The 27,040-nt window shown below is 36.1% G+C and overlaps 1 protein-coding gene across 1 annotated transcript; it reads left to right on the forward strand.

The window, feature by feature from the left end:
* Positions 1 to 222: 222 nt before the first annotated feature.
* Positions 223 to 27,040, forward strand: LOC130436611 (serine-rich adhesin for platelets-like). The gene is made up of 97 exons (XM_056767420.1): positions 223 to 286; positions 1,428 to 1,480; positions 1,989 to 5,405; positions 5,503 to 5,624; positions 5,710 to 5,771; positions 5,937 to 6,037; positions 6,132 to 6,180; positions 6,280 to 6,434; positions 6,527 to 6,648; positions 6,734 to 6,795; positions 6,969 to 7,069; positions 7,163 to 7,211; positions 7,311 to 7,465; positions 7,558 to 7,679; positions 7,765 to 7,826; positions 8,000 to 8,100; positions 8,195 to 8,243; positions 8,343 to 8,497; positions 8,590 to 8,711; positions 8,797 to 8,858; positions 9,032 to 9,132; positions 9,227 to 9,275; positions 9,375 to 9,529; positions 9,622 to 9,743; positions 9,829 to 9,890; positions 10,065 to 10,165; positions 10,260 to 10,308; positions 10,408 to 10,562; positions 10,655 to 10,776; positions 10,862 to 10,923; positions 11,098 to 11,198; positions 11,293 to 11,341; positions 11,441 to 11,595; positions 11,688 to 11,809; positions 11,895 to 11,956; positions 12,130 to 12,230; positions 12,325 to 12,373; positions 12,473 to 12,627; positions 12,720 to 12,841; positions 12,927 to 12,988; positions 13,162 to 13,262; positions 13,357 to 13,405; positions 13,505 to 13,659; positions 13,752 to 13,873; positions 13,959 to 14,020; positions 14,194 to 14,294; positions 14,389 to 14,437; positions 14,537 to 14,691; positions 14,784 to 14,905; positions 14,991 to 15,052; positions 15,226 to 15,326; positions 15,420 to 15,468; positions 15,568 to 15,722; positions 15,815 to 15,936; positions 16,022 to 16,083; positions 16,258 to 16,358; positions 16,452 to 16,500; positions 16,600 to 16,754; positions 16,847 to 16,968; positions 17,054 to 17,115; positions 17,289 to 17,389; positions 17,484 to 17,532; positions 17,632 to 17,786; positions 17,879 to 18,000; positions 18,086 to 18,147; positions 18,322 to 18,422; positions 18,517 to 18,565; positions 18,665 to 18,819; positions 18,912 to 19,033; positions 19,119 to 19,180; positions 19,355 to 19,455; positions 19,549 to 19,597; positions 19,697 to 19,851; positions 19,944 to 20,065; positions 20,151 to 20,212; positions 20,387 to 20,487; positions 20,582 to 20,630; positions 20,730 to 20,884; positions 20,977 to 21,098; positions 21,184 to 21,245; positions 21,420 to 21,520; positions 21,614 to 21,662; positions 21,762 to 21,916; positions 22,009 to 22,130; positions 22,216 to 22,277; positions 22,451 to 22,551; positions 22,646 to 22,694; positions 22,794 to 22,948; positions 23,041 to 23,162; positions 23,255 to 23,316; positions 23,479 to 23,579; positions 23,736 to 23,763; positions 23,864 to 24,036; positions 24,175 to 24,305; positions 25,653 to 25,714; positions 25,880 to 26,120; positions 26,211 to 27,040. Exons 1-97 carry the CDS (start codon positions 264 to 266, stop codon positions 26,298 to 26,300), a joined length of 12,816 nt encoding a protein of 4,271 aa, XP_056623398.1. The 5' UTR covers positions 223 to 263; the 3' UTR covers positions 26,301 to 27,040.

Consider the following 27,040-nt stretch of genomic DNA (forward strand, 5'->3'; position numbering starts at 1 on the left):
CAACCGAAACACTCTTTATTCTTTGGCTCATTTAAATTCTTCACATTCATGCAGTTGCATTAACGCCCCTTATTGTTGATAGGGAATAACAGCAGTATGGTTCTCTATTGCAAGAAGACAGGGATCGGTCACCCAACTACACCTGTTGACACACCCTACAAGCGTCACACACTCTTGATATACGATCACCCAAAATATTTATTTTCAGTCAGTTACTTTTGATCCAAGAAGACAATTCACAGAGATTATCGCAATACACTGTTATGACTTTGAACGGCCAAAGAAGGTAAGTGAATGAATGCAAATTAAATTATTCATAATTGGTTTATCGTTGATTATAGGACATTTTGCTTTTGTGATTTGGAATGACTTTTATCATCATCACATAAATCTGCCATGTGGATAATTCAGAATACTTAAGGATAATTTTAATTGTAAAAACTCTATAAATCGTAAAATAATAATATTTGTTATATAGTATAATTAAATATATACAAATATTCAGAAATCTAATTTGGGAGGTCTAATACGGTTTTCTTGCTCTTCTAACCTGGAAGCATCAGTTGTTTCTTGTTGAAGTTAATCATATCACTCTGCTGATAAATGTAGTTACCTTCCAACATCATTAGGCAGAAATACTCTTTCGATACTGGATTTGCATAATTTTCAGTTTTGCTTGTGAACTTCTTATTATGGTCATTGTGTTTTACTTTGCTTGGATTGTTGCATCCATTCTTTTGTCTTTGTACCAAGGTCACACAGATATAAAAGATATCATTTGTTGTCATACACTCTTAAAATAAAGGTACTTTATACAAATTTTGGTTCCACAAAGAATTGTATTAAGACTTTGGAAAGCAGACTATATGAGCTACTTATTCCTTAACTGTTTGGTGTAATTGTGTTGCACTTGCACTGTTGTATGCTTGTGTGCGCCCTCTGCAGGACAGTCGAAACCACAAAGACTTTTACTGGCAGTTTGTTTTGATTTTTTTTATGACAAACATTGATATGTACTTCATTTTAAACCATATATCATTAAATGTATAAAAATCCAACCATTCTCTATACTGTCTATATAGGGTAACAGACCCTTTCCCTCAAAAAGGGAATTGCTTATGTCCAAGTGACAAATATTCTTGCTTCTTTGAAATGACTAAATCTGATCATATTTAACAGTGTGCTAGCCAACAGGCCACAATAGAAATGAAAAACGGACAATTTCTATGGTTTGTTTTCTCAAGAAAGAAAAGACCATGATTTAAATCATCATAAAATGAGAAAAAAACAGTATATAGAAATAGCATGTACGTGTTTAAAATCTGAATGAATAACAACATAAAATATGTAAATATAATTTATCACATACAGTAAATCATATACTCTTATATTCATGACAAAATATCAAAATATGTATTTTATTTTAGCAGGTCTTTTACTTCAAAATATGATGGCAGATGGACAGTTTTACTCTTCACACGTAAGTAAACACTACAATGTGCTAAGATTAGCCTTAAAGTAAAGATGTAGATAAGTTGTAAAACATGCACCCACATAAAAGAGTCACATTGAATATCATACTAATATAATCATTCAAATTCAGTTATTTAGAGAAATTGTTTATGAAGTATCGCATTAGTATAATGTGTTATTGTAAGTATTTCTATAAAACAAATTCATATAAAATGATAAATAATTTTCCCTGATTCAACACGGCATTACAGCCGAATTCTTATCATGTTAAATAGACATGATAGGAGACAGGCTTGAACTTAAATTCTGTTATTATGAAAAAAATCTGGGGTGAGTTTAAAAAAATGGATCAACACAGGACTATGTGAAATCAGTTATTCAGCTATTAATTCTCAACTATTGGCACATGGAATGAGAATCTAAAAATCAAGCCAACAATATAAAGAATATTATTTATACAGTTATTGAAAAGGCCATTCAATATAATAACATTTTTCAATTTATTTTTTGGACAGTCTGCTTGTGGGGGGTTATTTGTGCAGGATCTAATGCACATTCTAGTAAAAATCGTCCAAACGGGCATCCTGCAAGATGTCTTGAAAGTTCTGGATTGACGGCTCAACCCCGAAGAAATAATCACCCTAGACGGCCATGTCTTAAGGCAACAACTCAAACTCCCATAACGGCACATTCAAACTCAACAATCATAGCTCATTCGTCTGTAGCACCTGAAATGACACCAACAACCAATCATCAATCTACAATATCAACTGTGACCCCCACAACGATGTTGACTGCGACGGCACTCCGAGCAACAACAACTGCTCCATACACTGTGCCAACTCCTAAGGAAACCACTGAACATTCATCAATGTCTGTGACACCTCTGCAGATGGCAACATCTTCAACAACTAAAACTACAACTGCACCACTGACTACAATCTCAACAAGCAAACCAGTCTCAACCTCTTCTAAACCTACTAACAGAGTGTCTCAAAGGACCACAACTACATCATCAATATCTACAACTCCAAGCACTGACACATCTACAATCTCAACTAGCAAACCAGTCTCAACCTCTTCTAAACCTACTATCAGAGTGTCTCAAAGGACCACAACTACATCATCAATATCTAAAACTCCAAGCACTGACACCTCTACAATCTCAACTAGCAAACCAGTCTCAACCTCTAATATACCTACTGTCAGAGTGTCTCAAAGGACCACACCTACATCATCAATATCTACAACTCCAAGCACTGACACATCTACAATCTCAACTAGCAAACCAGTCTCAACCTCTAATATACCTACTGTCAGAGTGTCTCAAAGGACCACAACTACATCATCAATATCTACAACTCCAAGCACTGACACCTCTACAATCTCAACTAGCAAAACAGTCTCAACCTCTTCTAAACCTACTATCAGAGTGTCTCAAAGGACCACAACTACATCATCAATATCTAAAACTCCAAGCACTGACACCTCTACAATCTCAACTAGCAAACCAGTCTCAACCTCTAATATACCTACTGTGAGAGTGTCTCAAAGGACCACACCTACATCATCAATATCTACAACTCCAAGCACTGACACCTCTACAATCTCAACTAGCAAAACAGTCTCAACCTCTTCTAAACCTACTATCAGAGTGTCTCAAAGGACCACAACTACATCATCAATATCTAAAACTCCAAGCACTGACACCTCTACAATCTCAACTAGCAAACCAGTCTCAACCTCTAATATTCCTACTGTCAGAGTGTCTCGAAGGACCACACCTACATCATCAATATCTACAACTCCAAGCACTGACACATCTACAATCTCAACTAGCAAACCAGTCTCAACCTCTTCTAAACCTACTATCAGAGTGTCTCAAAGGACCACAACTACATCATCAATATCTACAACTCCAAGCACTGACACCTCGACAATCTCAACTAGCAAACCAGTCTCAACCTCTAATATACCTACTGTCAGAGTGTCTCAAAGGACCACACCTACATCATCAATATCTACAACTCCAAGCACTGACACCTCTACAATCTCAACTAGCAAAACAGTCTCAACCTCTTCTAAACCTACTATCAGAGTGTCTCAAAGGACCACAACTACATCATCAATATCTACAACTCCAAGCACTGACACCTCGACAATCTCCACTGGCAAACCAGTCTCAACCTCTAATATACCTACTGTCAGAGTGTCTCAAAGGACCACACCTACATCATCAATATCTACAACTCCAAGCACTGACACCTCTACAATCTCAACTAGCAAAACAGTCTCAACCTCTTCTAAACCTACTATCAGAGTGTCTCAAAGGACCACAACTACATCATCAATATCTACAACTCCAAGCACTGACACCTCTACAATCTCAACTAGCAAACCAGTCTCAACCTCTAATATACCTACTGTCAGAGTGTCTCAAAGGACCACAACTACATCATCAATATCTACAACTCCAAGCACTGACACATCGACAATCTCAACTAGCAAACCAGTCTCAACCTCTAATATACCTACTGTCAGAGTGCCTCAAAGGACCACAACTACATCATCAATATCTTCAACTCCAAGCACTGACACCTCTACAATCTCAACTAGCAAACCAGTCTCAACCTCTAATATACCTACTGTCAGAGTGTCTCAAAGGACCACAACTACATCATCAATATCTACAACTCCAAGCACTGACACCTCGACAATCTCAACTAGCAAACCAGTCTCGACCTCTAATATTCCTACTGTCAGAGTGTCTCGAAGGACCACAACTACATCATCAATATCTACAACTCCAAGCACTGACACCTCTACAATCTCAACTAGCAAACCAGTCTCAACCTCTAATATACCTACTATCAGAGTGTCTCGAAGGACCACAACTACATCATCAATATCTACAACTCCAAGCACTGACACCTCGACAATCTCAACTAGCAAACCAGTCTCAACCTCTAATATTCCTACTGTCAGAGTGTCTCGAAGGACCACAACTACATCATCAATATCTACAACTCCAAGCACTGACACCTCTACAATCTCAACTAGCAAACCAGTCTCAACCTCTAATATTCCTACTGTCAGAGTGTCTCGAAGGACCACAACTACATCATCAATATCTACAACTCCAAGCACTGACACCTCTACAATCTCAACTAGCAAACCAGTCTCAACCTCTAATATACCTACTGTCAGAGTGTCTCGAAGGACCACAACTACATCATCAATATCTACAACTCCAAGCACTGACACCTCTACAATCTCAACTAGCAAACCAGTCTCAACCTCTAATATTCCTACTGTCAGAGTGTCTCGAAGGACCACAACTACATCATCAATATCTACAACTCCAAGCACTGACACCTCTACAATCTCAACTAGCAAACCAGTCTCAACCTCTAATATACCTACTGTCAGAGTGTCTCAAAGGACCACAACTACATCATCAATATCTACAACTCCAAGCATTGACACCCCAACAATCTCAACAATCTCAACTAGCAAACCAGTCTCAACCTCTTCTAAACCTACTATCAAAGTGTCTCAAAAAAACACACCTACATCATTAACACTTACAACTGCAAAAACGGCCAACCCTACAATTATTTATTCAACTTCAGTAACTACACTTTCAACAAACACACCTAGTACATTACTTACTTCATCCAGCACTACATCTGCATGTCCAACTACCTTGTATTCAGAACCAGTGATAATACATAAAACATCTAATGTAAATTCAAATCAAAATTTACCAACCAGCACATCTGGTTCAGCAGTGGTGACAGGCACACTGCGATTTAATTCATCAACTCCTGTCCCTAGTGAAGCTCTGGTCTTAAAAGCTCTCATGGAACTAAGGAACGCTAGAGAGTCACAACTCCATGAATCAGTAAAGCTGCTAAATGTCACATATGAAAGTGAGTGTCATTTTTTTATAAATATTGCTAAATAAAAATGTTAGACGTATATCTGCTCTGAGACTCAATTACAAAAAAAACATGTATTTCCAAACAGAAATCTCAGAAACATCCTATGAGTTGAAATTATCATTTGCTGTGAGTAACTTCACCATGTCAGTGATTCCAGAGGAAAGAAACGACATCTTGAAAAATCTGCAGGAAATTGTCAATAATGCAGTAAGCACTCACCTTTAAATCAGTGAAATAGTTTTTGTCCATTGCAAGACTTGTTCAGAGTCTGATCAGTGTTTTCTTCCTGCAGGTGAACACTCTTCTGAATGAGCCTGGCAAACCACTTATGAAGCCCAACTCCACCGACTTCCAGTAAGATTTAAATGGATTATAATCTTTTATACATGTCAGGATATAAAAAAAACATCTAACCTATAAATTAATTTGCCAAAGCAAGTAAAAACAAATGTTTTCATACAAACTGAATTATATATTTTTTCTAAACTGAAGCAACTGTTTTATTTTCGCTTTCTTTAGGAGCCTGTTACACCAAATAAAAGGCACCTTGAATTACATATTCCAAGATGGAGAAGCCATTCAACCTGTCAGCTTCCTTCTAAAGCTCCAGTCACCCATGGGTATGTCAATTTTTACTGTCCTAAACGCTTTATTATCATTGAGCAGTAAATAAACCGCTTTTATCTAAATGTGTTCATTTGCCTTTGATTCCAGTATCGTCCACTACATCAGTACCACCATTGACAAGATCTTTAAATCTTGTGTAAGAATTTATTTTACTCTCCACAAATTCACTCACATTGTGTCATTTGTGTGTTTAAAAATCATGAACTATATGAAATGAATGTTGTGACCTTCACAGACCTGGTTCAGCAGTGGTGAAAAGCGTATTACAGTTCAGCTCCTCATCTCCAGTCCCCAGTGAAGCTCTGGTCCTGAATGCTATCAGTGATCTCCTGATTGAAAGACAAGCAAAACTCAATGACTCAGTCAAACTGACAAATTACACTTATGAGAGTAAGTCTCATCGTATGGTTTAACAATATGCTAGTGTCAATCTTAAATTAGTTCTGGAACAAAATTATAAATGTACATTTATTTTCAAACAGAAATCTCAGAAACCTCATATAATGTGATATTAACATTTGCTGTGAGTAACATCACCATGCCAGTGGATCCTGAGAAAAGAAACGAGACCTTGAAAAATCTGCAGGACATTGTCAATAATGCAGTAAGCACTCACCTTTAAATCAGTGAAATAGTTTTTGTCCATTGCAAGACTTGTTCAGAATCTGATCAGTGTTTTCTTTCTGCAGGTGAACATTATTCTGAATGAGCCTGGCAAACCACTTTTGAAGCCCAACTCCACCGACTTCCAGTAAGATTTAAATGGATAATAATCCTGCATAATGCTCTTTAGACATGTCAGGATATACATTTTTTTACCTTTAATCCATTTGCCAAAGCAACTAAATACAAATGTTTTCATACAAACTGAATTATATTTTTTTACTAAACTGAAGCAACTGTTTTATTTTCGCTTTCTTTTAGGAGCCTGTCAGACCAAATAAATGGCACCTTGAATTACAGCATCCAAGATGGAGAAGGCATACAACCTGTCAGCTTCCTTCTAAAGCTACAGTCACCCATGGGTATGTCAATTTTTACCGTGGTAAAGGTTCATTATCCATGAGCAGTAAATAAACCGCTTTTATCTAAATGTTTTCATTTGCCTTTGATTCCAGTATCGTCCACCACATCAGTACCACCATTGACAACATCTTTAAATCTCGTGTAAGTATTTATTTTACTCTCCTCATGTTCACTCACATTGTGTCATTTGTGTGTTTAAAAATCATGAACTATATGAAATGAATGTTGTGACCTTCACAGACCTGGTTCAGCAGTGGTGAAAAGCGTATTACAGTTCAGCTCCTCATCTCCAGTCCCCAGTGAAGCTCTGGTCCTGAATGCTATCAGTGATCTCCTGATTGAAAGACAAGCAAAACTCAATGACTCAGTCAAACTGACAAATTACACTTATGAGAGTAAGTCTCATCGTATGGTTTAACAATATGGCAGTGTCAAACTTAAATTAGTTCTGTGAAAAAATTATAAATGTACATTTATTTTCAAACAGAAATCTCAGAAACCTCATATAATGTGATATTAACATTTGCTGTGAGCAACATCACCATGCCAGTGGATCCTGAGCAAAGAAACGACACCTTGAAAAATCTGCAGGACATTGTCAATAATGCAGTAAGCACTCACCTTTAAATCAGTGAAATAGTTTTTGTCCATTGCAAGACTTGTTCAGAGTCTGATCAGTGTTTTCTTTCTGCAGGTGAACATTATTCTGAATGAGCCTGGCAAACCACTTTTGAAGCCCAACTCCACCGACTTCCAGTAAGATTTAAATGCATAATAATCCTGCATAATGCTCTTTTAGACATGTCAGGATATAAAAAATCTTAACTTTAATCCATTTGCCAAAGCAAGTAAATACAAATGTTTTATACAAACTGAATTATATTTTTTTACTAAACTGAAGCAACTGTTTTATTTTCGCTTTCTTTTAGGAGCCTGACAGACCAAATAAATGGCACCTTGAATTACATATTCCAAGATGGAGAAGCCATTCAACCTGTCAGCTTCCTTCTAAAGCTCCAGTCACCCATGGGTATGTCAATTTTTACCGTGGTAAAAGCTTCATTATCCATGAGCAGTAAATAAACCGCTTTTATCTAAATGTTTTCATTTGCCTTTGTTTCCAGTATCGTCCACTACATCAGTAGCACCATTGACAACATCTTTAAATCTTGTGTAAGTATTTATTTGACTCTCCACAAGTTCACTCACATTGTGTCATTCGTGCATTTAAAAATCATGAACTATTTGAAATGAATCTTGTGACCTTCACAGACCTGGTTCAGCAGTGGTGAAAAGCGTATTACAGTTCAGCTCCTCATCTCCAGTCCCCAGTGAAGCTCTGGTCCTGAATGCTATCAGTGATCTCCTGATTGAAAGACAAGCAAAACTCAATGACTCAGTCAAACTGACAAATTACACTTATGAGAGTAAGTCTCATCGTATGGTTTAACAATATGCACGTGTCAATCTTAAATTAGTTCTTTGACAAAATGATAAATGTACATTCATTTTCCAACAGAAATCTCAGAAACCTCATATAATGTGATATTAACATTTGCTGTGAGTAACATCACCATGCCAGTGGATCTTGAGAAAAGAAACGACACCTTGAAAAATCTGCAGGACTTTGTCAATAATGCAGTAAGCACTCACCTTTAAATCAGTGAAATAGTTTTTGTCCATTGCAAGACTTGTTCAGAGTCTGATCAGTGTTTTCTTTCTGCAGGTGAACATTATTCTGAATGAGCCTGGCAAACCACTTTTGAAGCCCAACTCCACCGACTTCCAGTAAGATTTAAATGGATAATAATCCTGCATAATGCTCTTTTAGACATGTCAGGATATAAAAAATCTTCACTTTAATCCATTTGCCAAAGCAAGAAAATACAAATGTTTTATACAAACTGAATTATATTTTTTTACTAAACTGAAGCAACTGTTTTATTTTCGCTTTCTTTTAGGAGCCTGTCAGACCAAATAAATGGCACCTTGAATTACATATTCCAAGATGGAGAAGCCATTCAACCTGTCAGCTTCCTTCTAAAGCTCCAGTCACCCATGGGTATGTCAATTTTTACCGTGGTAAAAGCTTCATTATCCATGAGCAGTAAATAAACCGCTTTTATCTAAATGTTTTCATTTGCCTTTGATTCCAGTATCGTCCACTACATCAGTACCACCATTGACAACATCTTTAAATCTTGTGTAAGTATTTATTTGACTCTCCACAAGTTCACTCGCATTGTGTCATTTGTGTGTTTAAAAATCATGAACTATATGAAATGAATGTTGTGACCTTCACAGACCTGGTTCAGCAGTGGTGAAAAGCGTATTACAGTTCAGCTCCTCATCTCCAGTCCCCAGTGAAGCTCTGGTCCTGAATGCTATCAGTGATCTCCTGATTGAAAGACAAGCAAAACTCAATGACTCAGTCAAACTGACAAATTACACTTATGAGAGTAAGTCTCATCGTATGGTTAAACAATATGCTAGTGTCAATCTTAAATTAGTTCTGGAACAAAATTATAAATGTACATTTATTTTCAAACAGAAATCTCAGAAACCTCATATAATGTGATATTAACATTTGCTGTGAGTAACATCACCATGCCAGTGGATCCTGAGAAAAGAAACGAGACCTTGAAAAATCTGCAGGACATTGTCAATAATGCAGTAAGTACTCACCTTTAAATCAGTGAAATAGTTTTTGTCCATTGCAAGACTTGTTCAGAGTCTGATCAGTGTTTTCTTTCTGCAGGTGAACATTATTCTGAATGAGCCTGGCAAACCACTTTTGAAGCCCAACTCCACCGACTTCCAGTAAGATTTAAATGGATAATAATCCTGCATAATGCTCTTTTTGACATGTCAGGATATACATTTTTTTACCTTTAATCCATTTGCCAAAGCAACTAAATACAAATGTTTTCATACAAACTGAATTATATTTTTTTACTAAACTGAAGCAACTGTTTTATTTTCGCTTTCTTTTAGGAGCCTGTCAGACCAAATAAATGGCACCTTGAATTACAGCATCCAAGATGGAGAAGGCATACAACCTGTCAGCTTCCTTCTAAAGCTCCAGTCACCCATGGGTATGTCAATTTTTACCGTGGTAAAAGCTTCATTATCCATGAGCAGTAAATAAACCGCTTTTATCTAAATGTTTTCATTTGCCTTTGTTTCCAGTATCGTCCACTACATCAGTAGCACCATTGACAACTTCTTTAAATCTTGTGTAAGTATTTATTTGACTCTCCTCATGTTCACTCGCATTGTGTCATTTGTGTGTTTAAAAATCATGAACTATATGAAATGAATGTTGTGACCTTCACAGACCTGGTTCAGCAGTGGTGAAAAGCGTATTACAGTTCAGCTCCTCATCTCCAGTCCCCAGTGAAGCTCTGGTCCTGAATGCTATCAGTGATCTCCTGATTGAAAGACAAGCAAAACTCAATGACTCAGTCAAACTGACAAATTACACTTATGAGAGTAAGTCTCATCGTATGGTTTAACAATATGCTAGTGTCAATCTTAAATTAGTTCTGGAACAAAATTATAAATGTACATTTATTTTCAAACAGAAATCTCAGAAACCTCATATAATGTGATATTAACATTTGCTGTGAGTAACATCACCATGCCAGTGGATCCTGAGAAAAGAAACGAGACCTTGAAAAATCTGCAGGACATTGTCAATAATGCAGTAAGTACTCACCTTTAAATCAGTGAAATAGTTTTTGTCCATTGCAAGACTTGTTCAGAATCTGATCAGTGTTTTCTTTCTGCAGGTGAACATTATTCTGAATGAGCCTGGCAAACCACTTTTGAAGCCCAACTCCACCGACTTCCAGTAAGATTTAAATGGATAATAATCCTGCATAATGCTCTTTTTGACATGTCAGGATATACATTTTTTTACCTTTAATCCATTTGCCAAAGCAACTAAATACAAATGTTTTCATACAAACTGAATTATATTTTTTTACTAAACTGAAGCAACTGTTTTATTTTCGCTTTCTTTTAGGAGCCTGTCAGACCAAATAAATGGCACCTTGAATTACAGCATCCAAGATGGAGAAGGCATACAACCTGTCAGCTTCCTTCTAAAGCTCCAGTCACCCATGGGTATGTCAATTTTTACCGTGGTAAAAGCTTCATTATCCATGAGCAGTAAATAAACCGCTTTTATCTAAATGTTTTCATTTGCCTTTGATTCCAGTATCGTCCACCACATCAGTACCACCATTGACAACATCTTTAAATCTTGTGTAAGTATTTATTTGACTCTCCACAAGTTCACTCGCATTGTGTCATTTGTGTGTTTAAAAATCATGAACTATATGAAATGAATGTTGTGACCTTCACAGACCTGGTTCAGCAGTGGTGAAAAGCGTATTACAGTTCAGCTCCTCATCTCCAGTCCCCAGTGAAGCTCTGGTCCTGAATGCTATCAGTGATCTCCTGATTGAAAGACAAGCAAAACTCAATGACTCAGTCAAACTGACAAATTACACTTATGAGAGTAAGTCTCATCGTATGGTTTAACAATATGGCAGTGTCAAACTTAAATTAGTTCTGTGAAAAAATTATAAATGTACATTTATTTTCAAACAGAAATCTCAGAAACCTCATATAATGTGATATTAACATTTGCTGTGAGCAACATCACCATGCCAGTGGATCCTGAGCAAAGAAACGACACCTTGAAAAATCTGCAGGACATTGTCAATAATGCAGTAAGCACTCACCTTTAAATCAGTGAAATAGTTTTTGTCCATTGCAAGACTTGTTCAGAGTCTGATCAGTGTTTTCTTTCTGCAGGTGAACATTATTCTGAATGAGCCTGGCAAACCACTTTTGAAGCCCAACTCCACCGACTTCCAGTAAGATTTAAATGCATAATAATCCTGCATAATGCTCTTTTAGACATGTCAGGATATAAAAAATCTTAAATTTAATCCATTTGCCAAAGCAAGTAAATACAAATGTTTTATACAAACTGAATTATATTTTTTTACTAAACTGAAGCAACTGTTTTATTTTCGCTTTCTTTTAGGAGCCTGACAGACCAAATAAATGGCACCTTGAATTACATATTCCAAGATGGAGAAGCCATTCAACCTGTCAGCTTCCTTCTAAAGCTCCAGTCACCCATGGGTATGTCAATTTTTACCGTGGTAAAAGCTTCATTATCCATGAGCAGTAAATAAACCGCTTTTATCTAAATGTTTTCATTTGCCTTTGTTTCCAGTATCGTCCACTACATCAGTACCACCATTGACAACATCTTTAAATCTTGTGTAAGTATTTATTTGACCCTCCACAAGTTCACTCGCATTGTGTCATTTGTGTGTTTAAAAATCATGAACTATATGAAATGAATGTTGTGACCTTCACAGACCTGGTTCAGCAGTGGTGAAAAGCGTATTACAGTTCAGCTCCTCATCTCCAGTCCCCAGTGAAGCTCTGGTCCTGAATGCTATCAGTGATCTCCTGATTGAAAGACAAGCAAAACTCAATGACTCAGTCAAACTGACAAATTACACTTATGAGAGTAAGTCTCATCGTATGGTTAAACAATATGCTAGTGTCAATCTTAAATTAGTTCTGGAACAAAATTATAAATGTACATTTATTTTCAAACAGAAATCTCAGAAACCTCATATAATGTGATATTAACATTTGCTGTGAGTAACATCACCATGCCAGTGGATCCTGAGAAAAGAAACGAGACCTTGAAAAATCTGCAGGACATTGTCAATAATGCAGTAAGTACTCACCTTTAAATCAGTGAAATAGTTTTTGTCCATTGCAAGACTTGTTCAGAATCTGATCAGTGTTTTCTTTCTGCAGGTGAACATTATTCTGAATGAGCCTGGCAAACCACTTTTGAAGCCCAACTCCACCGACTTCCAGTAAGATTTAAATGGATAATAATCCTGCATAATGCTCTTTTTGACATGTCAGGATATACATTTTTTTACCTTTAATCCATTTGCCAAAGCAACTAAATACAAATGTTTTATACAAACTGAATTATATTTTTTTACTAAACTGAAGCAACTGTTTTATTTTCGCTTTCTTTTAGGAGCCTGTCAGACCAAATAAATGGCACCTTGAATTACAGCATCCAAGATGGAGAAGGCATACAACCTGTCAGCTTCCTTCTAAAGCTCCAGTCACCCATGGGTATGTCAATTTTTACCGTGGTAAAAGCTTCATTATCCATGAGCAGTAAATAAACCGCTTTTATCTAAATGTTTTCATTTGCCTTTGTTTCCAGTATCGTCCACTACATCAGTAGCACCATTGACAACTTCTTTAAATCTTGTGTAAGTATTTATTTGACTCTCCACAAGTTCACTCGCATTGTGTCATTTGTGTGTTTAAAAATCATGAACTATATGAAATGAATGTTGTGACCTTCACAGACCTGGTTCAGCAGTGGTGAAAAGCGTATTACAGTTCAGCTCCTCATCTCCAGTCCCCAGTGAAGCTCTGGTCCTGAATGCTATCAGTGATCTCCTGATTGAAAGACAAGCAAAACTCAATGACTCAGTCAAACTGACAAATTACACTTATGAGAGTAAGTCTCATCGTATGGTTTAACAATATGCTAGTGTCAATCTTAAATTAGTTCTGGAACAAAATTATAAATGTACATTTATTTTCAAACAGAAATCTCAGAAACCTCATATAATGTGATATTAACATTTGCTGTGAGTAACATCACCATGCCAGTGGATCCTGAGAAAAGAAACGAGACCTTGAAAAATCTGCAGGACATTGTCAATAATGCAGTAAGCACTCACCTTTAAATCAGTGAAATAGTTTTTGTCCATTGCAAGACTTGTTCAGAATCTGATCAGTGTTTTCTTTCTGCAGGTGAACATTATTCTGAATGAGCCTGGCAAACCACTTTTGAAGCCCAACTCCACCGACTTCCAGTAAGATTTAAATGGATAATAATCCTGCATAATGCTCTTTTAGACATGTCAGGATATAAAAAATCTTAACTTTAATCCATTTGCCAAAGCAAGAAAATACAAATGTTTTATACAAACTGAATTATATTTTTTTACTAAACTGAAGCAACTGTTTTATTTTCGCTTTCTTTTAGGAGCCTGTCAGACCAAATAAATGGCACCTTGAATTACATATTCCAAGATGGAGAAGCCATTCAACCTGTCAGCTTCCTTCTAAAGCTCCAGTCACCCATGGGTATGTCAATTTTTACCGTGGTAAAAGCTTCATTATCCATGAGCAGTAAATAAACCGCTTTTATCTAAATGTTTTCATTTGCCTTTGTTTCCAGTATCGTCCACTACATCAGTACCACCATTGACAACATCTTTAAATCTTGTGTAAGTATTTATTTGACTCTCCACAAGTTCACTCGCATTGTGTCATTTGTGTGTTTAAAAATCATGAACTATATGAAATGAATGTTGTGACCTTCACAGACCTGGTTCAGCAGTGGTGAAAAGCGTATTACAGTTCAGCTCCTCATCTCCAGTCCCCAGTGAAGCTCTGGTCCTGAATGCTATCAGTGATCTCCTGATTGAAAGACAAGCAAAACTCAATGACTCAGTCAAACTGACAAATTACACTTATGAGAGTAAGTCTCATCGTATGGTTTAACAATATGCTAGTGTCAATCTTAAATTAGTTCTGGAACAAAATTATAAATGTACATTTATTTTCAAACAGAAATCTCAGAAACCTCATATAATGTGATATTAACATTTGCTGTGAGTAACATCACCATGCCAGTGGATCTTGAGAAAAGAAACGACACCTTGAAAAATCTGCAGGACATTGTCAATAATGCAGTAAGCACTCACCTTTAAATCAGTGAAATAGTTTTTGTCCATTGCAAGACTTGTTCAGAGTCTGATCAGTGTTTTCTTTCTGCAGGTGAACATTATTCTGAATGAGCCTGGCAAACCACTTTTGAAGCCCAACTCCACCGACTTCCAGTAAGATTTAAATGGATAATAATCCTGCATAATGCTCTTTTAGACATGTCAGGATATAAAAAATCTTAACTTTAATCCATTTGCCAAAGCAAGAAAATACAAATGTTTTATACAAACTGAATTATATTTTTTTACTAAACTGAAGCAACTGTTTTATTTTCGCTTTCTTTTAGGAGCCTGTCAGACCAAATAAATGGCACCTTGAATTACAGCATCCAAGATGGAGAAGGCATACAACCTGTCAGCTTCCTTCTAAAGCTACAGTCACCCATGGGTATGTCAATTTTTACCGTGGTAAAGGTTCATTATCCATGAGCAGTAAATAAACCGCTTTTATCTAAATGTTTTCATTTGCCTTTGATTCCAGTATCGTCCACCACATCAGTACCACCATTGACAACATCTTTAAATCTCGTGTAAGTATTTATTTTACTCTCCTCATGTTCACTCACATTGTGTCATTTGTGTGTTTAAAAATCATGAACTATATGAAATGAATGTTGTAACCTTCACAGACCTGGTTCAGCAGTGGTGAAAAGCGTATTACAGTTCAGCTCCTCATCTCCAGTCCCCAGTGAAGCTCTGGTCCTGAATGCTATCAGTGATCTCCTGATTGAAAGACAAGCAAAACTCAATGACTCAGTCAAACTGACAAATTACACTTATGAGAGTAAGTCTCATCGTATGGTTTAACAATATGCTAGTGTCAATCTTAAATTAGTTCTGGAACAAAATTATAAATGTACATTTATTTTCAAACAGAAATCTCAGAAACCTCATATAATGTGATATTAACATTTGCTGTGAGTAACATCACCATGCCAGTGGATCCTGAGAAAAGAAACGAGACCTTGAAAAATCTGCAGGACATTGTCAATAATGCAGTAAGCACTCACCTTTAAATCAGTGAAATAGTTTTTGTCCATTGCAAGACTTGTTCAGAATCTGATCAGTGTTTTCTTTCTGCAGGTGAACATTATTCTGAATGAGCCTGGCAAACCACTTTTGAAGCCCAACTCCACCGACTTCCAGTAAGATTTAAATGGATAATAATCCTGCATAATGCTCTTTTTGACATGTCAGGATATACATTTTTTTACCTTTAATCCATTTGCCAAAGCAACTAAATACAAATGTTTTCATACAAACTGAATTATATTTTTTTACTAAACTGAAGCAACTGTTTTATTTTCGCTTTCTTTTAGGAGCCTGTCAGACCAAATAAATGGCACCTTGAATTACAGCATCCAAGATGGAGAAGGCATACAACCTGTCAGCTTCCTTCTAAAGCTACAGTCACCCATGGGTATGTCAATTTTTACCGTGGTAAAGGTTCATTATCCATGAGCAGTAAATAAACCGCTTTTATCTAAATGTTTTCATTTGCCTTTGATTCCAGTATCGTCCACCACATCAGTACCACCATTGACAACATCTTTAAATCTCGTGTAAGTATTTATTTTACTCTCCTCATGTTCACTCACATTGTGTCATTTGTGTGTTTAAAAATCATGAACTATATGAAATGAATGTTGTAACCTTCACAGACCTGGTTCAGCAGTGGTGAAAAGCGTATTACAGTTCAGCTCCTCATCTCCAGTCCCCAGTGAAGCTCTGGTCCTGAATGCTATCAGTGATCTCCTGATTGAAAGACAAGCAAAACTCAATGACTCAGTCAAACTGACAAATTACACTTATGAGAGTAAGTCTCATCGTATGGTTTAACAATATGGCAGTGTCAAACTTAAATTAGTTCTGTGAAAAAATTATAAATGTACATTTATTTTCAAACAGAAATCTCAGAAACCTCATATAATGTGATATTAACATTTGCTGTGAGCAACATCACCATGCCAGTGGATCCTGAGCAAAGAAACGACACCTTGAAAAATCTGCAGGACATTGTCAATAATGCAGTAAGCACTCACCTTTAAATCAGTGAAATAGTTTTTGTCCATTGCAATACTTGTTCAGAGTCTGATCAGTGTTTTCTTTCTGCAGGTGAACATTATTCTGAATGAGCCTGGCAAACCACTTTTGAAGCCCAACTCCACCGACTTCCAGTAAGATTTAAATGCATAATAATCCTGCATAATGCTCTTTTAGACATGTCAGGATATAAAAAATCTTAACTTTAATCCATTTGCCAAAGCAAGTAAATACAAATGTTTTATACAAACTGAATTATATTTTTTTACTAAACTGAAGCAACTGTTTTATTTTCGCTTTCTTTTAGGAGCCTGACAGACCAAATAAATGGCACCTTGAATTACATATTCCAAGATGGAGAAGCCATTCAACCTGTCAGCTTCCTTCTAAAGCTCCAGTCACCCATGGGTATGTCAATTTTTACCGTGGTAAAAGCTTCATTATCCATGAGCAGTAAATAAACCGCTTTTATCTAAATGTTTTCATTTGCCTTTGTTTCCAGTATCGTCCACTACATCAGTACCACCATTGACAACATCTTTAAATCTTGTGTAAGTATTTATTTGACTCTCCACAAGTTCACTCGCATTGTGTCATTTGTGTGTTTAAAAATCATGAACTATATGAAATGAATGTTGTGACCTTCACAGACCTGGTTCAGCAGTGGTGAAAAGCGTATTACAGTTCAGCTCCTCATCTCCAGTCCCCAGTGAAGCTCTGGTCCTGAATGCTATCAGTGATCTCCTGATTGAAAGACAAGCAAAACTCAATGACTCAGTCAAACTGACAAATTACACTTATGAGAGTAAGTCTCATCGTATGGTTAAACAATATGCTAGTGTCAATCTTAAATTAGTTCTGGAACAAAATTATAAATGTACATTTATTTTCAAACAGAAATCTCAGAAACCTCATATAATGTGATATTAACATTTGCTGTGAGTAACATCACCATGCCAGTGGATCCTGAGAAAAGAAACGAGACCTTGAAAAATCTGCAGGACATTGTCAATAATGCAGTAAGTACTCACCTTTAAATCAGTGAAATAGTTTTTGTCCATTGCAAGACTTGTTCAGAGTCTGATCAGTGTTTTCTTTCTGCAGGTGAACATTATTCTGAATGAGCCTGGCAAACCACTTTTGAAGCCCAACTCCACCGACTTCCAGTAAGATTTAAATGGATAATAATCCTGCATAATGCTCTTTTTGACATGTCAGGATATACATTTTTTTACCTTTAATCCATTTGCCAAAGCAACTAAATACAAATGTTTTCATACAAACTGAATTATATTTTTTTACTAAACTGAAGCAACTGTTTTATTTTCGCTTTCTTTTAGGAGCCTGTCAGACCAAATAAATGGCACCTTGAATTACAGCATCCAAGATGGAGAAGGCATACAACCTGTCAGCTTCCTTCTAAAGCTCCAGTCACCCATGGGTATGTCAATTTTTACCGTGGTAAAAGCTTCATTATCCATGAGCAGTAAATAAACCGCTTTTATCTAAATGTTTTCATTTGCCTTTGTTTCCAGTATCGTCCACCACATCAGTACCACCATTGACAACATCTTTAAATCTTGTGTAAGTATTTATTTGACTCTCCACAAGTTCACTCGCATTGTGTCATTTGTGTGTTTAAAAATCATGAACTATATGAAATGAATGTTGTGACCTTCACAGACCTGGTTCAGCAGTGGTGAAAAGCGTATTACAGTTCAGCTCCTCATCTCCAGTCCCCAGTGAAGCTCTGGTCCTGAATGCTATCAGTGATCTCCTGATTGAAAGACAAGCAAAACTCAATGACTCAGTCAAACTGACAAATTACACTTATGAGAGTAAGTCTCATCGTATGGTTTAACAATATGGCAGTGTCAATCTTAAATTAGTTCTGGAACAAAATTATAAATGTACATTTATTTTCAAACAGAAATCTCAGAAACCTCATATAATGTGATATTAACATTTGCTGTGAGTAACATCACCATGCCAGTGGATCCTGAGAAAAGAAACGAGACCTTGAAAAATATGCAGGACATTGTCAATAATGCAGTAAGCACTCACCTTTAAATCAGTGAAATAGTTTTTGTCCATTGCAAGACTTGTTCAGAATCTGATCAGTGTTTTCTTTCTGCAGGTGAACATTATTCTGAATGAGCCTGGCAAACCACTTTTGAAGCCCAACTCCACCGACTTCCAGTAAGATTTAAATGGATAATAATCCTGCATAATGCTCTTTTTGACATGTCAGGATATACATTTTTTTACCTTTAATCCATTTGCCAAAGCAACTAAATACAAATGTTTTCATACAAACTGAATTATATTTTTTTACTAAACTGAAGCAACTGTTTTATTTTCGCTTTCTTTTAGGAGCCTGTCAGACCAAATAAATGGCACCTTGAATTACAGCATCCAAGATGGAGAAGGCATACAACCTGTCAGCTTCCTTCTAAAGCTACAGTCACCCATGGGTATGTCAATTTTTACCGTGGTAAAGGTTCATTATCCATGAGCAGTAAATAAACCGCTTTTATCTAAATGTTTTCATTTGACTTTGATTCCAGTATCGTCCACCACATCAGTACCACCATTGACAACATCTTTAAATCTCGTGTAAGTATTTATTTTACTCTCCTCATGTTCACTCACATTGTGTCATTTGTGTGTTTAAAAATCATGAACTATATGAAATGAATGTTGTGACCTTCACAGACCTGGTTCAGCAGTGGTGAAAAGCGTATTACAGTTCAGCTCCTCATCTCCAGTCCCCAGTGAAGCTCTGGTCCTGAATGCTATCAGTGATCTCCTGATTGAAAGACAAGCAAAACTCAATGACTCAGTCAAACTGACAAATTACACTTATGAGAGTAAGTCTCATCGTATGGTTTAACAATATGGCAGTGTCAAACTTAAATTAGTTCTGTGAAAAAATTATAAATGTACATTTATTTTCAAACAGAAATCTCAGAAACCTCATATAATGTGATATTAACATTTGCTGTGAGTAACATCACCATGCCAGTGGATCCTGAGAAAAGAAACGAGACCTTGAAAAATCTGCAGGACATTGTCAATAATGCAGTAAGTACTCACCTTTAAATCAGTGAAATAGTTTTTGTCCATTGCAAGACTTGTTCAGAGTCTGATCAGTGTTTTCTTTCTGCAGGTGAACATTATTCTGAATGAGCCTGGCAAACCACTTTTGAAGCCCAACTCCACCGACTTCCAGTAAGATTTAAATGGATAATAATCCTGCATAATGCTCTTTTTGACATGTCAGGATATACATTTTTTTACCTTTAATCCATTTGCCAAAGCAACTAAATACAAATGTTTTCATACAAACTGAATTATATTTTTTTACTAAACTGAAGCAACTGTTTTATTTTCGCTTTCTTTTAGGAGCCTGTCAGACCAAATAAATGGCACCTTGAATTACAGCATCCAAGATGGAGAAGGCATACAACCTGTCAGCTTCCTTCTAAAGCTCCAGTCACCCATGGGTATGTCAATTTTTACCGTGGTAAAAGCTTCATTATCCATGAGCAGTAAATAAACCGCTTTTATCTAAATGTTTTCATTTGCCTTTGTTTCCAGTATCGTCCACCACATCAGTACCACCATTGACAACATCTTTAAATCTTGTGTAAGTATTTATTTGACTCTCCACAAGTTCACTCGCATTGTGTCATTTGTGTGTTTAAAAATCATGAACTATATGAAATGAATGTTGTGACCTTCACAGACCTGGTTCAGCAGTGGTGAAAAGCGTATTACAGTTCAGCTCCTCATCTCCAGTCCCCAGTGAAGCTCTGGTCCTGAATGCTATCAGTGATCTCCTGATTGAAAGACAAGCAAAACTCAATGACTCAGTCAAACTGACAAATTACACTTATGAGAGTAAGTCTCATCGTATGGTTTAACAATATGGCAGTGTCAATCTTAAATTAGTTCTGGAACAAAATTATAAATGTACATTTATTTTCAAACAGAAATCTCAGAAACCTCATATAATGTGATATTAACATTTGCTGTGAGTAACATCACCATGCCAGTGGATCCTGAGAAAAGAAACGAGACCTTGAAAAATATGCAGGACATTGTCAATAATGCAGTAAGCACTCACCTTTAAATCAGTGAAATAGTTTTTGTCCATTGCAAGACTTGTTCAGAATCTGATCAGTGTTTTCTTTCTGCAGGTGAACATTATTCTGAATGAGCCTGGCAAACCACTTTTGAAGCCCAACTCCACCGACTTCCAGTAAGATTTAAATGGATAATAATCCTGCATAATGCTCTTTTTGACATGTCAGGATATACATTTTTTTACCTTTAATCCATTTGCCAAAGCAACTAAATACAAATGTTTTCATACAAACTGAATTATATTTTTTTACTAAACTGAAGCAACTGTTTTATTTTCGCTTTCTTTTAGGAGCCTGTCAGACCAAATAAATGGCACCTTGAATTACAGCATCCAAGATGGAGAAGGCATACAACCTGTCAGCTTCCTTCTAAAGCTACAGTCACCCATGGGTATGTCAATTTTTACCGTGGTAAAGGTTCATTATCCATGAGCAGTAAATAAACCGCTTTTATCTAAATGTTTTCATTTGACTTTGATTCCAGTATCGTCCACCACATCAGTACCACCATTGACAACATCTTTAAATCTCGTGTAAGTATTTATTTTACTCTCCTCATGTTCACTCACATTGTGTCATTTGTGTGTTTAAAAATCATGAACTATATGAAATGAATGTTGTGACCTTCACAGACCTGGTTCAGCAGTGGTGAAAAGCGTATTACAGTTCAGCTCCTCATCTCCAGTCCCCAGTGAAGCTCTGGTCCTGAATGCTATCAGTGATCTCCTGATTGAAAGACAAGCAAAACTCAATGACTCAGTCAAACTGACAAATTACACTTATGAGAGTAAGTCTCATCGTATGGTTTAACAATATGCTAGTGTCAATCTTAAATTAGTTCTGGAACAAAATTATAAATGTACATTTATTTTCAAACAGAAATCTCAGAAACCTCATATAATGTGATATTAACATTTGCTGTGAGTAACATCACCATGCCAGTGGATCTTGAGAAAAGAAACGACACCTTGAAAAATCTGCAGGACATTGTCAATAATGCAGTAAGCACTCACCTTTAAATCAGTGAAATAGTTTTTGTCCATTGCAAGACTTGTTCAGAGTCTGATCAGTGTTTTCTTTCTGCAGGTGAACATTATTCTGAATGAGCCTGGCAAACCACTTTTGAAGCCCAACTCCACCGACTTCCAGTAAGATTTAAATGGATAATAATCCTGCATAATGCTCTTTTAGACATGTCAGGATATAAAAAATCTTAACTTTAATCCATTTGCCAAAGCAAGAAAATACAAATGTTTTATACAAACTGAATTATATTTTTTTACTAAACTGAAGCAACTGTTTTATTTTCGCTTTCTTTTAGGAGCCTGTCAGACCAAATAAATGGCACCTTGAATTACATATTCCAAGATGGAGAAGCCATTCAACCTGTCAGCTTCCTTCTAAAGCTCCAGTCACCCATGGGTATGTCAATTTTTACCGTGGTAAAAGCTTCATTATCCATGAGCAGTAAATAAACCGCTTTTATCTAAATGTTTTCATTTGCCTTTGTTTCCAGTATCGTCCACTACATCAGTACCACCATTGACAACATCTGAAAACCTTGTGTAAGTAAATATTTGACTCGCCTAAGGTTCACTTAAATTGAGTCATTGATGTGTTTAAAAATCATGAACTATATGAAATGAATGTTGTGACCTACACAGATTTGGTTCAGCAGTGGTGAAAAGCATATTACAGTTCAACTCCTCATCTCCAGTCCCCAGTGAAGCTCTGGTCCTGAAAGCTATAATTGATCTCTGGAATGAAAGACAAGCACAACTCAATGCCTCAGTCAACCTGACAGATTACACTTATGAGAGTAAGTCTCATCATATGGTTTAACAACATGCAAGTGTCAAACTTAAATTAGTTCTGGAACAAAATTATAAATGTACATTTATTTTCAAACAGAAATCTCAGAAACCTCATATAATGTGATATTAACATTTGCTGTGAGTAACATCACCATGCCGATGGATCCTAAGCAAAGAAATAACCCCCATAAAAATCTGGAGGATATGGTCAAATATGCAGTAAGCTTTCACGTTTAAACTGATTAAATATGGGTCATCTAATGCAAGACTTGTTCAGAAATTGATGAATGGTTTGTTTTGATTCCCTGTAGGTGAACATTGTACTGAATGACCCTGGAAATACTACTTTGATCCCCGTTTTAACCAATTTCCAGTAAGAGTTCTATTGACTTTTTATCTAGATCACAATTCAGCATAACTGTCTTTTTAAAGACACATCATTTCAGGACATTGAAACAACATAACTTGTGCTTCTAATATGTTTTCTTAAACTTTTTCTAACACATGAACTGAAGCTTATAACAACATTTTTCAGGAACTCATATAACCTAATAAATGGTTCTTTGAATTACATCATACAAGAAGGAGAAAGTATACAACCAGTCAGCTACCTACAAAAGCTCCAGTCACTCATGGGTAAGTAATAAAAAAATCTTTCCCCATCAAATATAAAGAATAATACTATTAGCATATTTAAGATCTCCAAATACTGTAAATACATTTAAATCACGGTAGTTTTAAACTAAGTTTATTTTTTATTTAAAAAATATGTTTATTTTATTGAAACTACAGCTATTACTCCAACGACAAAGGGAACTCCGTAAGTCTTATGATTCTTACCATATTTTGCATTGTAGATTGTAGATGCCTTTGATATACATTATGTTTTCTTACAATACTGTCATTTGCCATCTTTGCAGGCTTGCAAGAGTGATTATTAAAATTAGGTTGGTGTTTATCACAGTGGGCACCTTTCCGAGTGAGAGCATTGTTATGCAGTTAGCTCAGACTTATCTAGAGCCAAGCCTCAGAACCAAACGAAGCACACATATTCTGAAGGAAGATGTGAAATTTGTGAATGTCACATATGAGGGTGAGTTCTCTTCTCCTGTTCCTGGTTATTGTCAGGTGTAAAATTTCATCATGTACAAACAAATTTCAAATCCAACTATTACAATGAATGGACAGCTTTTAATGACACGACTAATTTTTATTTTCCGATTTTCTTAAGGAATTTCTGACAAGGAATTTGCCCTCAATTTCGAATATCGAATCGACAATCAGAATAATAAGACAATGATTAATGACCCTGTTATCAAGAATGAGACATTGATATCAATTCAGCAATCTATAGATGAATTGGTGAGTATAAGGAATTGTATGGTTAACCCATTACAATATGGTTGTATTTGTTAACATTAGTAAATGCATTTGCTCACATTAGAGGTCCAGTGTATGAAATCAAATGGCATTTAGTAGTGAGGTTGGGAATTGATCCGAAGGGCTTACTCGACCCCTCTCTTTCAAAGCACTACTGTGGCTTACACAGGACTAAAATGTTGTCATGTTTTTGCTTCTTTGCAGATGGAGATAACTAATTTAGGATAAGAGCTCTTAGAGCAGTTTGTCCATTTAGGGCTATTGTAGAAACAACATGGCAAATTCGATGCAGGGGACCCGCAGTGTGTATATAGAAAAAGCTCATTCTAAGGCTATAAAAGAACAAAACTCTATAACGTTGATTATGTAAGCATTATGTTCATTGTGCCTTTAAACACCTCTATAGACATAGTTTACATATGAGATTGCATTTCTGTCAATAGATCCCATAAAAAAATTACACACAGCTCCTTTAACTAATAAAGAGCGAGATAGTTTTTTAGAAAACATTTGTCTGTCTAGTATTCACTGAGAGATAGGTTTTAAGTATTTTTTTAATGTTGTGAGAGATGTGGTTGACCGGACTGAGTTAGGAACAATGTTCCACCAGGAAGAAGTTTTGAATGAGAATGAGTGAGAAAGATATATACTGCCCTTATGGGAAGGCAACACAAGACGCCGCTGGTTTGTTGAACGCAGGGATCTTGATGGGGTGTGTAGGATTGTAGTAGGGTGTGAATGTATGCCTGTGCAGATCCAGTGATGGTCCTGTAGGCAAGCATTAGTGACTTGAATCTGATACGGGCTTCAACCGGTAGTCAGTGTAGAGAGATGAAAAGGGGAGTCACACGAGTCCCTTTGGGCTGTTGGTACTCGAGGCGTGCTTCTGAATTCTGGACCAGCTGGAGCGGTTTGACAGTGTTAGAAGGAAGACCAGCAAGGAGAGCATTGCAGTAGTCCAATTTTGAGATTATTAGAGCCTGGAGATTGGTTTTAACCTTAAGTCCGCGTTGTCTTTACAATGTGATAACTGAAGGACAGCTGTTCAGCAAATATGACTCTGAGGTTCAAAGACAAGTTAACACTTTTGATTTTTTTAGCGTATTAGTAAATGTTGAAATCAACATGAAGTAAGATTAATAAATGCTTCGGAAGAATCCATTGTTAATGTTAACTAATGCATTAACCAATACAACCTTATTGTAAAGTGTTTCTATTTCATGAATTATTATGTATATTATGTATTTGTCAGTACAAAAATCCTTCCGTAATCACAGTATTCTGAGCATATTAGGAAACCAACAAATCTTTGTAATTTTTGCTTTTCAGTTGAACAGGATCTTAAATGCCCCCTCAACTAAGGATTTTAAATTCAAACAAGCCAGTTTCACGTAAGTTTTTTTTTTAATTCATTGTAAATGTTATATCAAAGTAAATTAGAACAAAAAAATTCTGAGCAGAAAAGCGTGATGTTTTCAAAAAATCTGCCTTGGTTATATCAGTTGGTAGGCACTTTTGTGTGTGGTTCTAATTGTGCGAATGTAATCTCTCAACAGGGATAACGGAACCGTGATTCTGGCCAATATAGAGTATATTTTCTTAGACAGTGACATCACAACACCTAGCATATTTGTTAGAGAACTTAGAAATGCTGCAGCTGCAGCTGCAACCACCTTTTCCCCCACGGTGATAAACACTTCAGGACCAAACAACAGCACTAGTCTAGCATGGATCGTGGCTATAATTGTACCTTGTGCTATAGCCATCCTTCTTATACCTTGCTGGATTTTGCTTTGTGTAAGTATCACAATTTCTAAATGCAGTTTACAATTATTAAATGTTTTTTTATTCCATTTCATGACATACGCCCACTTTCTCTCTCCTTAGTGTTTGCTCTGTGGTTGTTGTGCAGCAGTAAGGCAACGCTGGGAAAGAAGGCGGTCATACAACATACGTTACTATATTCACAACCTCTAAAAAGTTCAGATACAAAAACTAAAAATCAAAACTAAAATCCTTTTACATGTGTTAAAAATACATTTCCTGTATTGCTGTGCATTCAGGACGTCTACAAGACTGTAATTGATGTGACTTTATTTTTTGCTACTAAAGGATTTATTTATTTAATAATTATGTCTTGTAAATTACTATTGATCTTGTTGTTTAAATAATTATTTATTTAACTGTGTATTTAAAACATGTATTTAGGGCGACAAATGTAAAGTGTGTTTATGATAACACTTTATTTACATAACAAAAAAGCACTTTATCTACCTAACAAAAACATACAAATTTCTAGCTATTATTCATGTGTGTAATGTATTGTAACCTTAACAAAAGTCGCAAATAGATCAAAAAAGCATTAACATGTGCAAAGAGAACAGAGGAAAATACACCACAATGCCACTTTACAAGATTTAAGTTCATGTTATTTAAAAAGCTTCGTTTAGATACATGCTATAATTTAAAAATGCCAAATCTGTTAATTTGACATGGGACATGTGGACACCTATGAATTCGGAAGCATTTCTCACAATAACTTTCATCGGCCATAAATCCAAGATATTTACAGTTGTTCTTGGAGTTCAAAATTTTTGTAGCATCTACACAGCGGAGCATTTTACCAGCCACATTTGTGCAATGTGAAATATGTTAAGAAATTCTGTGCAAAGAAATGAACCATTTATCTCAAATAAAAATGAATAATGACATATCGA

The sequence above is a fragment of the Triplophysa dalaica genome, chromosome 2 (assembly GCF_015846415.1).
Source record: "Triplophysa dalaica isolate WHDGS20190420 chromosome 2, ASM1584641v1, whole genome shotgun sequence".
In the NCBI taxonomy this organism is placed as follows: domain Eukaryota; kingdom Metazoa; phylum Chordata; class Actinopteri; order Cypriniformes; family Nemacheilidae; genus Triplophysa; species Triplophysa dalaica.

Bases quoted from the DNA above. Each gene is read 5' to 3' on its own strand.
- LOC130436611 (XM_056767420.1), top strand. From the start codon at position 264: ATGACTTTGAACGGCCAAAGAAG. The intron at 5,772-5,936 runs GTAAGATTTAAA...CGCTTTCTTTAG, and splicing joins CCCAACTCCACCGACTTCCA to GAGCCTGTTACACCAAATAA. The intron at 22,695-22,793 runs GTAAGTAAATAT...TGACCTACACAG, and splicing joins ACAACATCTGAAAACCTTGT to ATTTGGTTCAGCAGTGGTGA.